General features: G+C 53.4%; 1 protein-coding gene across 2 annotated transcripts; it reads right to left on the reverse strand.

The window, feature by feature from the left end:
- Window positions 1-1802: 1802 nt before the first annotated feature.
- On the reverse strand, window positions 1803-14997 carry CIAO2A (cytosolic iron-sulfur assembly component 2A). Of its 2 annotated transcripts, XM_004615288.2 has the most exons (5): window positions 14712-14997; window positions 7251-7415; window positions 5682-5731; window positions 4902-4947; window positions 1804-2249 (listed from the first exon to the last, which is right to left on the reverse strand). In XM_004615288.2, exons 1-5 carry the CDS (start codon window positions 14833-14835, stop codon window positions 2152-2154), a joined length of 483 nt encoding a protein of 160 aa, XP_004615345.1. In that variant the 5' UTR covers window positions 14836-14997; the 3' UTR covers window positions 1804-2151. The 2 variants fall into 2 exon arrangements, with proteins under 2 accessions (XP_054985580.1, XP_004615345.1); XM_055129605.1 differs by lacking the exon at window positions 5682-5731 and having other exon boundaries at window positions 1803-2249.
- Between the last annotated feature and the right edge of the window lie 1291 nt (window positions 14998-16288).

Here is a 16288-nt window from a genome sequence, read left to right on the forward strand (position 1 = left end):
TCCTGAGTATGAGTATGCAACGTCCCCCAGGCATAAAACCAGACCCTGTGTCCCCTCTAGCCGTCCTCCAGCCTGTGCTGGCGGGCATCCTCTCAGCCTACCTCGTGCCAACACGGCCCTCTCTCCTGCTCAGGTGGCCCTGTGCTTCTAGGACGGGGCACATAAGCTCTGCCATCAGCCCGTGACCTTGCCTTGTTTTGTCCCCTGGATCTCGTGGGCAGGCACCCTACACCAGTCTTGAGTACACTTTCACTTTCTCAGGCCTGTGCCAGACTCGAGCGATAGCGCAGCGGGTAGGGCGTTTGCCTTGCACGTAGCTGACCCGGGTTCGATTCCTCTGCCCCTCTCAAGAGCCCGGCAAGCTACGAGAGTATCCCGCCTGCATGGCAGAGCCTGGCAAGCTCCCTGTGGCGTATTTGATATGCCAAAAACAGTAACAAGTCTCACAATGGAGACGTTATTGGTGCCCACTCGAGCAAACTGGTGAACAACGGGACAGTGCTCCAGTGCAGTGCCAGACACAAGTTTTCTGGGCCCGCCGAGTGCACACATATTCAAACTCTGCATTGTCCGAAAATTCTCCTCCCTGGACCAGAGAGATGATTGGCAGGCTGGCGTGCATGCTTTGCACCCAGGTCTGGGTTTGATTCTGGAAACACACAGTCCCCCCCAAGCACCGCTGGGAGCAACCCTGCGCTTGGCGTCTGGAGTAGCCTCTGAGCATCAACATGTGGGACCCCCGGCCCCTGATTCTGCTCAGCATATAGCAGCAGCAGGTGCCAAGAGGGGTCAACACTATTACAGCAACCATCTGACCCAAAGAAATCGCATTAACCTTCCCGAGTCCTGTTTTCCGAAACCTTCATACACCCAAGGCAGATGCAGGGTTCTCCAGCTTCCCCTCCAGTAGCCACCTTCAGCGAACACCCTGCATGCGGGGTCTTTTTATTGCTACGTAAATTACTCCCGAACTTCACGGCATCAGCAACAGGTATGTTCGCTCCCAGAGGGCGCCCCCCGTCAGGAATCCAGCAGCCATGTGTGTCTGGCTCAGAGGTTCCCGAGACTCCAGTCACGCTCTGGGCTTGAGGCTGGGGGAACCTTCCAGCGTGACTCGCCTGGTGGTGTCCAGATTGGTGGCGCTGTGGCGGAGGCTTCTCCCTCTGTGTGGAACCCTCCCGAGAGGCTCCTGCGCTCCGGTGACGGGCTGGAGAATGCCCACAGAACGAGCGAGCCCGTGCAGGGGGCAGGGGCAGCCGCCCAGCTGCCGGCCGTTACATGGCGGGAGGGACTAACCACACAAGCCCCTCGAGGCAGGAGCGAGGAGTGAGGGTCCTGGAGGGCCTTGGAGCCCGCCCACCACAGTCTGTCACATGTCAGAGGGCCATTACTTTCTCAGTTAGACACAGGACAAATAAAGAGGAGACGTTGGTTTAATGAAATTTCTGCTTGGGACTTCCTGTGCTTCACAGTTCCACTGTCCTGAGGCTAGACAGAGGGCAGAGGGTTAAGGCACCTGCCTTGCACACAGTCAAATCCTGTTCGATTCCTGGCACCACCAGGAGCGTCCCTGAGCCTCGCCTCATGGCTTGCACCCCGCAACCTCCCCCCACGAATGGCACTGCCACTAGGTCCCCTCCATTTCATCCCTCCCCCGTTTGCTGTCCCCGGGGGAAGGCAGGGCCAAGTGTGACACAGTGTTCCTTTTTGGTTCTCGGATCTCTAATTCTGTACTGGAATTCAGCAAAAACAAAGCGTTAGGAATATCTCCAAGGCTACATCTGTATTGTAAATTCAATTTAAAAAATTCGAAGGTACCTCATTTTAAGAATCAACTCTGCTTTATTTTACAGAGCAATGATTTAAATTGAATACAATTAGGTATGGTAAATAGTTAACATGAAAAGTAGTCGTATCAGAAAAATAGCAACTCATCTTACACGTAATAACTACAAAATATTTTTTTTCTCTGATCATTTAAGTGTTACAAATCCTGAGAATGTTATACATGAAACAAAGTAGGCAATACTTTAAATTAATTCTTGTTTGGAAATAATCTAAAAAAATGCTTTGAGGTACAAACCACCTATGTATGAAACACGAGTCTTTTACAGATTGCAAACAGCAGTTCTGTGGCTCCTGAGAGATCCCTCAGTCAGGCTCGAGGACGCACTGTTCCACGATTTCCCGTAAGTTCGGGTTCTCCATGGCAGCTGCCACTCGCTCCTTGTCATTGATCTGCTTGTTGACTGCAAAACACACAGCGAACATTAGCAGTCACCGGGGCATGAGTGTTTTACCAGCCTATCAGAGCATTTCTCCGTCACCTCCCGCGGGAAAGGGCTATAGCAGAGCTGAGCTCCTGGAGAGAGAGTGTGTTGTTCTTCGAGAAACGAGAGTTTTGGCCAACTGGGGAGACTTCAGAGAAAAATACCGCCTGCGACCCTATTCCTTATCCCACCTGCCACAACTATTTGTTTCTCTTTTTTGCAGTTTTTGTCCAGAAACATACTTCTGTATAATTACATTCAGAGTAAATACAACTTCAGCAATCCCCCTTCAGGGGCTGAATCCCAGGCGGTCTCAGGAAGCCCAGGGGTACTCTGTCTGGCGGCCAGCAGGTCAGTGCACGGATAAGGCTTGATTCACACCAAATTATTTCCTATTATTAACTTCATAACATTTTTACTGTAGTTGAGGCAACAGTAGTTCCCATGAACTACTGGAATCCTGTTACCTCACCTAGTAAAAATTTTATGAAGTTAATTAAAAAAAGGTACCTCAAGTTATGAAGTTACCTCAAAAGTAAAAATTGTATGAAGTTAACTAAAAAAGGAGTGAGTAGGGTAATGGGAAGAGGTCTGAACAGAAAACTCACATGTGAAGAACTGATAAATATGGGGAAAGGCTCTATCTCCTAATAAAGAATTATAAATTACAATAATTTAGAGCCCATGGAGTATTCAATATGCCAAAAACAGTAACAAGTCTCACAATGGAGACGTTACTGGTGTCCGGTCGAGCAAATCGATGAACAATGGGACGACAGTGACAGTCACAATACTTTAGAGCCATTTCCAGCACTGTTTTATGTGTGTTTATGTGTCTGTCTTAATTTGTAATTGCATATATTTGGGGGGGGCCACACCTGTCGGTACTCAGAGGTTACTCCTGGCTCTGTGCTCAGGAGTTACTCCTGGCATATGGTCCCCAGCCCTGGGGACTGCCCTGGGTCTGTCGTGCAAGGCTCCCCACCACGCTGCTCGGGCTCCGGCCCACACACCCGTGTTTGGATGTACAAAGTCCTTGCAGCTTCACCGCCACCAACCCCCTCAGCACTGTCCCTACGCTTCTAGCTCATTCCCCCCCCCCCCCAGGTCCCTTGTTTTAAACTAGTTTACACTGAGCAACAAGTAATAAAGGCATCACCCCATTACCTGGTGTCAAACTTTGTTAAGAGTACTCTTGGGGGGCTGGCGCGATAGCACAGCGGGGAGGGCGTTTGCCGTCCATGCGGCCGGCCTGGATTCGATTCCCAGCATCCCATATGGTCCCCCGAGCACCGCCAGGAGTAATTCCTGAGTGCAAAGTCAGGAGTAACTCCTAGGCACCGCCGGGTGTGATGCAAAAAGTGGAAAAAAAAAAAACCAAAAAAGAGTACTTTTGAAGGGGGCTGGAGTGATAGTACTGCAGGTAGGGCATCTGCCTTCCACACAGCCGAGCTGGGTTCGATTCCCAGCATCCCGTATGGTCCCCCAAGCACCTCCAGGAGTGATTCCTGAGTGCACAGCCAAGAGTGACCCCTGTGCACTGCCGGGTGTGACCCAAAAAAAAAAGAGTACTCCTGATGGAAGAGTTCAAGGGGAAATGCCCACAGCCTGACTGCAGACTGACAGGGCGGGAAGCATCAGCTACTCCTACATTTCTGCTCTTTCCTTCTCCAAGGGTGGGTGCACGGGGCAACCATGTGTTTCAAAGGTACACTGAGCTGCATGTAGAAGGCACTTAATAAATACTGCCTTGCTAAGTGAGACATCAAAAGCTTAGTACTACCCTTATTCAATAACCCTGAGGTCAGGAGGGATTTCAAAAGCCCCGTCTGTGGGGCCGGAGCGATAGCACAGCGGGTAGGGAGTTTGCCTTGCACGCGGCCGACCCGGGTTCGATCCCCGGCATCCCATATGGTCCCCCAAGCACTGCCAGGAGTAATTTCTGAGTGCAAAGCCAGGAGTAACCCCTGAGCATCGCTGGGTGTGACCCAAAAAGCAAAAAAAAAAAAAAAAGCCCCGTCTGTGTGGAATCAGGGCACCTGAGCTCTCTGATCACATAAATTACGACAAAAAAGTCAGTAACTTTGGGGCCGGCATAAGTTCTGCCCACGAGAATGAAATAATCTGTCTGAAACGGTTGAAGGGGGACATGGTGTTGTTTTCCTGATGGCACGTGGTGGGTTTCCGGGACCACCTCTTCCTCAGAAAGCACCGGGTCTGCTCAGCACGGGCCTTGGGGTTCCTGTTTGGGGGGCTTCTCTTTCTGCAAATGCTTTCTTCTGTCACCGTGTTCCTTCCCTGTCTTACTCCACTAGCATCTCTCCCTCTCCCCTGTCCTTTCCAGCCCCTCAGTTTGCCAAGTATGAAAGCCCAGACGGCAGGATTAAAGCAGTTCTCGCTGGGGCCAAACCCACCAGGCCTGGCTCCAGTTTCCCGGGCTCCTGCTAGCCAAACCACTTCCTTGAAGTATCGAGGTCTCCCCACCTCGAGGAAGTTAGTAAATCATTTTGTATTTTCTAAAAACATTTGGGGAGGAAATCACGCAGTAGAGACTTGGCTGGTAGAATCTCTGGTTTCTGGGATCCGGCATTATCTGAAGCTGTTCTCAATTATGACTCACGATTCACTTACTGTCTTCCTCCGTGGAGTGGGTGCCTTCAGAAATGTAGATTTCCAACTAGGAGGAAAACAGCAAAAACATTTAGAGCGTTCTAAGATGAGTGAGGGGGAATGTTCAGTGCAGTAAGGAGTCTGGGGATGAAAACCTAAATCCTATTTCCAATGCCAAAGCCTTCAAGACAAACCCTTACGGCCTGAAATGAACTGGATTTTTCCTTAGGGGTACCTGGGAAGCTCTGGTGGGATAGTAACCCCAGTATTGATACAAACAGAATTTTATACAAACGAGCTCTCATATACTTTTACACATGAATATCGCATTTCTGCACTCAACCTTCTCCTCTCAAATCAGCACTTAAATTCGGGGGGGCCACGGCCAACAGGCCTCCCGGGGTACCAGGTGGTACTTTAAATGGGGGAGCTGCAGACAACTGCAGTTGACCCCGCGGTGAGAACAATTTTCAAAGTTTTTCATTTACTGCCATATTTTTTGACAATCCCCATAGCCATTAGTTGTAACAAGCAACCTGAAATGAATTATCTTGCGCCTGCTCGGGGGGGGGGGGGGCGGTGGGGGGCAGCCTTGGGGGTGGTTGGGAAAATGGGGACCGTGGCAAGAGGGGAGGTCACACTGGTGGTGGGACTGGGTTGGAATATTGAATATTGAATAACAAGTGTATCGTGAGCAACGTTGTAAACCATGATTTTAAATAAAGGGAAAAAACAGGTGAGCTGTATACGAATTAAACTTCAACGAAGCTGTTATTAAACACCCAAATCCATTTTATTTACCTTATGTTTAAATGGTAAACAACGCTGAAGTTTTACTCTCAGGCACAGTCCTGTGAAGGGAAACAAAGGCCCATTACTGCCTCCTCCTGGTTCTGGGGGCACAGCTGCACCCCCTCACCAGTGTTCCCTAACCCCGGCCACACTAGGCATGTCAACAGATCACCTCACACACTGCTTGAGAAAGCCCAGAGCGCTCAGCAAGACCAGCCTGGTTCTACATGTATGTTGCCTCGGCCACACTGAAACGCGCCAAGCTAGTAAATGGCAGATTTGGGTCCTGAACCCACCGCCCCCGTCAGGAGCAACTCACAGGACCAGAGCCCTCCCGCATCTGACTCTGTCCCTACTAAGTCAGGGACATTTCCCTTAAACGAGCTCCTTCAAGTTCAGCTTACTACTCCAATCCCAAATCAGAATTCGATTTATTTCTCATTTTTCTATTCTATGAAATAGGTATTATAATAGTACCATTATCTATAAGAATTAATAGTTATGAGTAAATAAATTGTGTGACATTCCCAGCACATATATATCCAACAAATGTCATTAGTTACTATTTCATTATTTTCATTTTAAACAAGAAGTGAGTTTGAATGATAAATACATAACAGGTGACAGAGGTCTTCGCTGAATCTCTGGACTCCTATGTGATTTATATTTTATATGATACATTTTATAACATCTTCTTCAAATCAGGTTCCAGCAGGAGCTTAAAAAAAAGGACATAGGGGCTGGAGTGATAGCACAGCGGGTAGGGCGTTTGCCTTGCACACGGCCAACCCGGGTTCAATTCCCAGCATCCCATATGGTCCTCTGAGCACCGCCAGGGGTGATTCCTGAGTGCAGAGCCAGGAGTAACCCCTGTGCATTGCCGGGTGTGACCCAAAAAGCAAAAAAAAAAAAAAAAAAAAAAGGATATAATCAATGATACTTTTTCTAGCACTGGAACTTTATTTTCGCTTTTTCTACTGAGTCACCGTGAATGAAAGCTATTCATGACAGAGTTTTACATATACAATATCCAACATCACACGGTGCTGGGGTGGGAATTCAGAGCCCCGCAGAGCAGGTCCCTGGGCCGGGAGGCCTGCTCACTGCCCTGCAGTGGTAGGGCCACAGTGTCGGGCAGAAAACCACCTGCTCCAAACCTCTCCGAGGGCCTCTAGCGGGCTACCACACTGCCAGCAGCGGAGAGGGAAGGCTGGGAGGGCGGCAGGGGTCCCCTGAGACCCTCACAATCTCGCCCACTGCAGCCACTATGCCTGCACATCTCCACTCAGAGAAGCCGCGTGGAGTGACACATCCGGAGGGGGTGACCCGGATCTGACCCTCGGTTCCACTCACCCTTTTCCTGTGACACGAGCCTCGGCAAGTCACAACCCTCTGAGACTATAAAACGCAGACAGTAATGCATCAGCCCCCAGAGAGCTTTGAGTGTGGGACCTCCAAGAGGTGAATAGCTGGAAATTCTCTATATACCATTAAGCTTTGACTGCGGATGCTGACTGATATTTTGCATCAGTACAAGTACGGATACTTTAGATTCGAGAAACTACAAGCAAACCTTACCAATAAGAGTCGCCAAAGAGCAATGAGGTACTGTTGGAGTGAACCTTATAATAACCAGATAATCTTCCTCATTCATCTCCTGAACCTCCACGCAGCTCTCCGTTACCACTTCCAGTTCTTCGAGAGTGTTGGGCTTCTCCGGGTCTCGGATAGTACGGATCAAATCTGGAGAACCAGCAGAGACTCGATGTTATTGTCATGTGGGAGCCCCAAGTTTGATTTCCCCGCACTTCACGGTCCTCCAGCAAAGCCAGGAGCGAGCCCCGAGTGTGGTCCCAAAATAAACCAACAGAAAAAAGATGAACATGGCAAAGGTAACAGAGAAGAAGGGAGAGAAGGGGCTGGAGCGATAGCACAGCGGGGAGGGCGTTGGCCTTGCATGCGGCCAACCCGGTTCGATTCCCAGCATCCCATAGGGTCCCCCGAGCACCGCCAGGAGTAATTCCTGAGTGCAGAGCCAGGAGTAACCCCTGTGCATCGCCAGGTGTGACCTAAAACGCAAATAAATAAATGAAGGGGTTCTGCTGCTCCAGGCCTGAGTCCCCAGCTCTGCTTAGTGGAAGACGAGAAAGGAAGATGACTCAGATTTGCTTTTTGGGGTGCAGGGAACTGACCCAGGGCCTCACGTAGGAAGGAGACCACTGAGCCACAGCCTAGACCTAGGAGGACCCGTGTTTCAAATCTCCATGTCTGGGAAAAAATTGGTAACGAAAAGAAAGAACAAAGGCTGGGGTGACAACACAGAGGGTAGGGCGCTCGCCTTGCACGCGGCCAACCCGGGTTCAATCCCCAGCATCCACATGGTCCCCTGAGGCCCTGGGCAGAGCCAGGAGCAAGCCGTGAGCACAGCCAGGTGCTCCAAAAAGGAAAAAAGAGAACAGGGCCAGGGAGGTAGTACAGCGGGCGATGCATCCAACCCGGGTTTGAGCCCCGCGCTACACATGGCCCCTTGAGGGCCCAGGAGCAGTCCTCGAGCAGAGCAAGGGTTAAGTGCTAGGCACAGTCGGGTCTGGTCTACACAGAACAGGGGGTGGAGGTGGAGGCAGACAAGTCCAGTTTCGGATGAACTGGTTCTGAGGTGCTTAAGGGGGACCTAATAGAACATTCGACACGTAGTGAACGGTGACACAAGGTTTCTGAGAACAGACTCAGGCTAGGATAGTTCTGTCTCCAGGAACGCCACAAAGAATAAGCAGCAGAGTTTAACCTTCCACAAAGGAGTCCTTGGGAATGTCACAGAAAACAAAACAATCTTTCCCCTTCCACGGCTGTGTGTGCATCTTGGTCACAGTTTCTTCTGAGGTGCAGAAGCGTCTCAGTTTAATGTGTCCCGTTTGCTTCCACTTGCTTGGTCGGTGGCATTTCGTCTTTGAGGCTGTCCTTAGCTTTCCTGTCACCGGGGCTTCTGCCTCCGTTTTCTTCCATGTGCCTTACGGACTCAGGTCTGGTATTGCGGCCTTCAATCCATTTTGATCTGACTTCTGTGCCTGGTGTTAGAAAGAGGTCTGAATTTTTCTTTTTTCTTTTTTTGCATGGAGGTCTTTGTCCAGTTTTGCCAGCACCATTTGTTGAGAAAGCTTTCCTTGCTTCACTTTATTTTTCTTGCTCCTTTATCAAAGATTAAGTGATCGTCTATTTGAGGGTCTGTGTCAGGATATTCAATTCTAATCCAAAGGTCTGTGATTCTGTCTATATTCCAATACCATGCTGTTTTAATTATTACAGCTTTGTAGTACGGTTTGAAATTGGGCATGGTGATGCCTCCCATCTTCTTCCCACGGATTGCTTTATCTATTCATCTATTTGTAGGGGTTTATCGTTGAGCTCCCATTTGATGCAGCAATACCACTTCTGGGAATATACCTTGAGGGCCCAAAACCACACAGCAGATACGCCATCTGCATTTCTGTGTTCTTTGCAGCACTATTCACAATAGCTCAAATCTGCAAATAACCCAAGTGCCTGAGAGCAGACGACTGGGTAAAGAAACCATGGTACATCTAAACAGTGGAATACTATATGTGGGCACCAGGAAAAATGAAATCATGAAATCTGCCTACAAGGAGAAGGGGATGGAGAGTATCATGGCGACTGAAATGAGTCAGAAGGAAAGGGACAGATGTAGAATGAATATACTCAGCTGTGGGATATACAAACATAGTATGAGACTAATACTGAAGGACAGAAAGAACAGGGCCAGGAGGGTTGGTCCACGGTTGGCAGCTTGCCACAGGTGCGGGGGAAGCAGAGGGCAGCTGGGACAGAGAAAGGACCATGACGATTACAGTAGCTGGACGAGGTCATTCTGGACAAGAACTGAATGCTGGGAGTAGGTACAGGAACAAACACAGCTTTCAGTACCTGTATTTCACACTGTAACGTCCAAGAGGAAAGAGAGGGGGCGGGGCAGGAGGAGAGAGACACAGAGAAAGACAGAGAGAGAGAAGAACAGTGACGGCTATAGAGGTGGGGTGGAGGGGCAGGAGGGACACAGGAGCAATTAGTGGTGGGAAATGTGCCCCGGTGAAGGGACAGGTGTGGGAACATTCTATGACTGAATCTCAATCATGAGCAACTTTGTATCCGTTTATCTCAGTGATTCAATTAAAAATAGGCAAAAACAAATCAAAATCAAATCAGAACCAAAAGGCAGGACGAAAACCTGACATCGGGCTGGGAAGACAGCTCCAAGGGCCTGGGGAACGCCGTGTGCTGGGCACGGGGGCTCACCCGGAAACACAAGGTCCCCCACCCTGCAGAGACGCAGCCATTCACTCCCAAACAAGCCCGGAGCACCTCTGGGTGTCCCCAAAACAAACAACAACAGCAACAGCAACAGCAGCAACAACTGAAGTTATCAAAGTCCCCGAGGCCGGGAGAGGCTGCAGAGCTGCCCCTGCAGATTAGGTGTCTGCGGGCCAGAGGCTTACCCCTGGCTCGAACCCCAGCAATTCACGTCCCCAGGAGTGCCCCTTAGATAGTGTCAGAAGGGGCTCCAGAGCGCCGCATCCCTCCTGCCCCCAACAAAAAAAATAAAAGCAGCTTTTTCATGAATCCTGAGACTGGCCAGTGCAGCAGGCCGGGCGCTGCCTTGATGTGGCCGCTGGCCCAGGTCTGACCCTGGCACCCCGAGCCCGCCGGGAGGGTTCCTCAGCGCAGAACCAGGAGTGAGCCCCGAGTTCCGCTGGGTGCCCCTCCACCCCCCACCTCCTCAGCATACTCGACAACACACTGTGAGAAACCCCAGTGCTCAGAGAGAGACTCAAGCGCACGCCCATGGGCAGCCGCTCGCTCCAGGGTCCGAGAGAAGGAGGAAAAGGCCGACCCTACCAGGTCGGGCTGCTGGGCGCGGGACCAGGCGAGGCAGGGCAGAGTGGGCGGGCCAGCACGGGGATCCGAAGCAGCGAGGCGGGAAGACAAGGATAGGGGACCCGAGAGTGAGTGGGTTTCAGAGGGAGAGAGCACTGCTCACGGAGCAGGGAAGTCAGTGAGGGCAACCGCAGGAAGGACCCGGAGTGGGGCCTCACAGAGCCTTGGGGACGGCGCCTGGCGGGGAGAGGGTGCCCCTTGCCGGGTGCTCACAACACAGGGCCAGGCAGAGCCCCAGGGAACAGCACCACGAAGCCTCCAGCGAGCGGTGTGCAAACACACCTAAACACACACACACAACCCTCCCCGGCCCCTGAGCACAGCACACGGGGTGCGTGAGCCTCACAACCACAGACACAGCCATGGGAAGGAAGGGAGAGAGTGGGAAGGAAGAGATGAAACAGGGCGATGGCAGGAGAAGTGGTGAGGCTGGAAGGAGAGAAGCGGGGTTCGCCTAGGACGGGGCGACGCTCTGAGCCTGGGGTTTCACGCACCCCAGTAAGAGAAAAATGCAGCAGGGAGAAACAAGTCGATCAAATTCTACCTTCTCCCCAGCTGCGGGGCTTATCATAGGCCAAGGAGTGAAGCGTCTCCCTTGCAAGGCTCTGGGAAGCAGGTCTGTGAGAGTGGGTTTATCCTGGCTGCAGAGACAGTACCGGGGGTAAGGACTTGCTCTGCACATGGCCAAGCCTGGCTCAACCCCTGGCACCACATACGACCCCCTCACCCCCCAATGCCACCAGGAGTGATCTCTGAGCACAGAGCCAGGAGTAAGCCTGCACAACTGGCCCCAAAACAAAAGACAAGACAAAGGGAATTTGCTGTCCTGACCACGCCCCCCCCAGGGTCACTTACACAAGCCCTGTGACATTCCTTACTCGGGCGCAACCTGTTAAAGCTATCCTGTTTTCTGGCGATCCAAGATTGGGGTTTAAGTTCAATGTGGCTCTTGTCACATGACTCGGCTGGTAAGATTCTACTGTCTCTGCGCCAACATTAAATTCTTCAGTTACACTTAAACCTTCAGTATTTCATTCCATGTCAGGCCTCTTTTGATCACGCCTCCAGCTTTCCCCACAGACAACGTGCCATTCCCCAACAGGGGATTTTTTTTCTCCCATCCACCCTCTTGTCGTTTCTCCTACTGAGTCCTCCTCCTGCCTCTGAGTAGCCAACCAAGCTCTTAGACTTCACGCCCACCCCAAGGACTCCTCCTTCAAATCTTTTCAGATCCCCAGCTAGAGACACGGGTACCCCCCCTTCCGATGCAGGCAGCACAGGGCAGGCCGCTCCCAAGGCAATGCAAAAGCCAACCTTACAGAAAACAGGAAAAGCAGGAACTAAGGCCTGATAAGACCTTGAGCAGCAGCGACCCTGAGATTTCTCCATGCCCCATGAAGAAAATTCCTTAAGTTTAGTGACCCAGCCCAAAGAATCACCACTCCCAGTCCCCCTGGTAACCTCTTTGCAACGGACTTTCACCTGGGAAGAAGCCCCACATGGGGGCAGGTTGGAGAAACCCTGTAAAAGCCCCTTGGACAGAGGACGGGCACGCAGATGCTGCCCCAGCCCATGTGCTGCTCGTGCCCACCTGGCCGAGCACAGGTGTGGCCCGCATCTCCCCTCTTGAGGGACTTCCATGCTTTCGTGTCTAATGCTGGGGTGTGTCCAGGGCTCTTCCGCCCTTGGGGAAGCCCGGGTTCTCTCTTGAGCTCATTTCTCTCTCTTTCACGCTCTCTCTCCACACCTTAAAACCCTCCAAATAAAGTCTATTGATTTCACTGCTCGCTTACTCCTGTAACCCTGGGTCCTGGTGGCAGAGGCGGATGGGGAGAAAGTGACCGTCTTTCCTCTCCCCGATTCACGTAAGTCACCCGTGGGGCCCACCGACATCACTTCCTCCAAATTTTCCTATCTTTTATTCAGGTGTTTAGCCTCCTACTTATAATACATATAATTAAAAAGTACATCTGGTACATATGTTTTCCTAAAAATAAATAAATAAATAAATAAATAAATAAGCTTAAAAACAAAAACTCTCTTCCAAAGTTGCATCCCAGGGGCCAGAGAGATGGAGGAGTGGGGAGGGTGCTTGCCTTGCACGCGGCTGACCCAGGTTTGATCTCTAGCACTGCATATGGTTCCAGTGATTCCTGAGTGCAGAGCCAGGAGTCAGCCCTGAACACAGATGTGTGTGCCCCCCATCAAAAACTGTTAAAACAAAACAAAACAAAAACAAAACCCCAAATTTGTATCCCTCGTGTTTTTGGCGGTGCAGGTCAGAGTTCTGCCAGAGGCAGGACAGGGAGCCCAGGTTTAATCCCCCAGAGCATGAGCGACCACCCAGCATTGCCAGGGGTGCCCCCCGCTCAAATAACAACGTTTAACAGGAGTATGTTCATGTGCCTTAAGCGTTTATTATAGGGGGATGGAGTGGTAGCACAGCAGGTAGGGCATTTGCCTTGTATGGAGCCGAACCCATTCCCAGCATCCCATATGGTCCCCCGAGCACTGCCAGGAGTAATTCCTGAGCGCAGAGCCAGGAGTAACCCCTGAGCATCGCCGGGTGTGACCCAAAAGAAGAAAAAAAAAACCCAAAAAGTTTATCATAATTCAACATCTACATATGAGACCTTGTGATTCCCACCAAAAGTCTACTTTCCAGGCGACCCAGAAATGTTTCAGGGGGGCTGGAGCGATAGCACAGCGGGTAGGGCATTTGCCTTGCACAGCGGCTGACCCGGGTTCTATTCTCAGCATCCCATATGGTCCTCTGAGCACTCTCAGGGTTGATTCCTGAGGGCAGAGCCAGGAGTACCCCTGTGCATTGCCAGGTGTGACCCAAAAAGCAAAAAAAAAAAAGAAAAGAAATGTTTTAGGCACGGGGAGTCTGAGAACTATCCCCAGCGCCACAGCTGAGTGAGATCAGGTGGACCCTGTGCGGACCCCGAGTGCTGCAACCAGATGCAAGTGCCAAAGCAAGTGTGACACCCAGTGACCCCTCAGCCAGCCACTGATCACACGCCAACAAAAGGAAAGGGAAGGGCGGTATTTTCAAAAAGAGGATACCCACTGCCCTACCACCAGTGCTCTACCTAGTCAAAAAAGCTCCTGCCTTCACAGAGCTTACATCCTAGAGGGGAAAGGCCGAGCACACACACATAGATGCACGAAAACCCATCAAGTTGTAAGTGCACAGGGAAGAATTAGGCGGGTAAAGGGAAACAGGAAGTGCAGAGCTGGTGGTGTGCAGTGCCAGTCCTAAAAGCCTGCAGCAGCTCTGTGGGGCCACCCTATGCGCTATTTATCAGCTGGTGGGGTTAAGTTCTGCCTCTAGCGGAGCAATAGCACAGCGGGGAGGGCGTTCGCCTTGCAAACCCGGGTTCGATTCGCAGCATCCCATAAGGACCCTGAGCACCGCTAGGAGTGATTCCTGAGTGCAAAGCCTGAGCATCGCTGGGTGTGACCCAAAAAGGAAAAAAAAAAAAGTTCTGCCTCTAGCTAGAGGTTAACGGTTTAGCTCCAGGATAAGCTTCCATCCCTGCGTCCTTCCGCTGCCCATCCTGCCCCAACCTGTGCATGCTCTGGTTCCGTCCCGCCCCTCTGGTCCCAGCAATCTGTGTTGGTCAGGGTCAGCCTGGTTCACAGGCAGAATCCCGGGGCAGCTGTGCAAGGGCCTGCATGCCTCTGGGTCCCTTACGGGTCCCCTCGTTCCCTCCCTGCTCCACGGGCCGGTCCCGGGGCTGAGACTGCATCTGCAGGGGGTGTGCGAGCCCACCCCAGGCCGGCCTCGCCCCTCCGCCCCCGAGACCTCCGCACGCCGCCTCTGCGGCCGGAGGCGCGCCCGTGACCTTGGGCAGGTCCGGGCCAGGCGGGCGGTGGCCCTGCAGTGCCCTCCCGGGCCGGGGCGGGCGCGGTGCGGGGCTGAGGATGGGAAGCGGGGTCCGCGACCCCGACAGCCCGGCCCACCCGCCCAGCCCTGGGCGCGAGCACCCACGCGCCCGCGCACCTGCCGCGGGAGTCCGGGGGGCGCCCGGGGCCCTCCCCGCCCCGCCCCCCGCCCGGGGTCCGACCCCGCGTACAGGCAGTTACCGTAAACCTCGAGCGCTTTCTCTTCCATGGTCCGGGGCTGCCGGGCCGCTCTCCGCTCAGAGAGGCCCGAGAGCCGCAGGACTCGGCTCAGCGTCCAGGAGAGCAGCCCGGACACCCGCTCCATCCTCCCGCTCCGCCATCCCTGGCGACTGTCCCAGCCGGGCCACCGTCCCGCACGGCAGCCGCGCCGCGCAGTCCACTTCCTGTTCGGAGCCCGCGCGCGGCGGCGCGAAGGTGCCGGGAAGCGGCGCCGGGCGGGACCCGCGGGCGCCGAGCAGCCGGGGGCGGCGGCGCCGGACTACAGGTCCCAGCGTGCCCCGCGCCGGCCTTCCGGGCAGCGCGGCGGCGCCCGCAGCGAGCGTCAGGGCGCGCGGCGGCCGGGGCCGGAGCGGTGCATTATGGGAAGTGTAGTCCGGGACGGTGCACGTGCATCTGTCCGCGTCTCTTCCGTGTTGGTGCGTGTCTGTCCGCGTGGGTGCGTGTATTTCCCCACGCACGCGTGTCCGTGAGCGCCTGTGTACACGTCTATCCGTGTTTGCATGTCTGTCCGCGTGGGTGCGTGTCTGCCCACGTGTGCGCCCGTGTCCCCGTGTCTGTTCGCGCGTGTGCGGTGCCCCTCCCGCCCCCGCGGCTGGCCCATCGTGCCTCCCGAGGCTGCAGGAAAGAAACGTGGGCTCCAGAGCGGGGTGCGGCGTGGGCTGGCCGGTCACCCAAGACGCCCAGGCCGGCTCTCGACTTCCACGCGCGGCCGGAAGTGAGTTTCGAGGCCCGCAGCGCGGAGTCGAGGACTCGGGTGCTGATGCATCAGCTCCGCGGACTCGGACTCTGGTTTTCTCATGTCAGAGTCCCGGCCACCCCGACTTCCCTGAAGCCTTTGAAGGGACAGCTGCCCCGTCCATTGGTGGCATGCTCTCCAACAGCACCAAGAATGCCCCAGAGTGGGGCCGGAGCCGTAGCACCGCGGGGCGGGCCTCTGCTTTGCATGTGACCGGCCCTGGTTCGCTCCCCGACACCCCATATAGCCCCCCAAACCCGCCAGGAGTGAGATTCCGGAGCACAGAGCCAGGAGTAGGCCCTGAGTACCGTCCGGTGTGACCCAAAAACTTAAAAAAAGAAAAAAGAAAAAAGCCCCAAAGCCAGGAGTCCGCGACCTGGAAAGACAGCGGCAGGGTGGGTGCTGTAAATTTCGTCCCCCCGTTCAGATGAAACTGCGAACTCCGGAGCTGGAGCAATAGCACAGCGGGGAGGGCGTTTCCCTTGCACGCGGCCGTCACGGGTTTGATCCCTGGCTATCCCATAGAGTCCCATGAGCACCGCCAGGAGTAATTCCTGAGTGCAGAGCCAGGAGGAACCCCTGAGCATTGCTGGGTTTGATCCTCCCCAAAATTAAAAAAAACAAACAAACTGCTAACTCTGTTAGGTTTTTAGTGTCGCGGGTACAGAGACAGGACAAGGCCCGCCAACCGCAGCTCCTGTGGTCGAGGGATTCACCGTGACATGCCAGATCTGTGTCACAGTCGTGCCAGTCCTCGGTTCCGGAATCTGGGTTTACGTCTATAAACGCACGGTGTTCAGCA

Source organism: Sorex araneus, chromosome 2 (genome assembly GCF_027595985.1).
Source record: "Sorex araneus isolate mSorAra2 chromosome 2, mSorAra2.pri, whole genome shotgun sequence".
Classification (NCBI taxonomy): Eukaryota; Metazoa; Chordata; class Mammalia; order Eulipotyphla; family Soricidae; genus Sorex; species Sorex araneus.

Coding starts and splice junctions, on each gene's coding strand:
- CIAO2A (XM_004615288.2), bottom strand. CDS start 14,835: ATGGAGCGGGTGTCCGGGCTGCTCTCCTGGACGCTGAGCCGAGTCCTG. Junction 5,732..7,250: donor CTCTTTGGCGACTCTTATTG/GTAAGGTTTGCT, acceptor TTCCCTTCACAG/GACTGTGCCTGAGAGTAAAA. Junction 4,948..5,681: donor GTTTACCATTTAAACATAAG/GTAAATAAAATG, acceptor TTTTCCTCCTAG/TTGGAAATCTACATTTCTGA.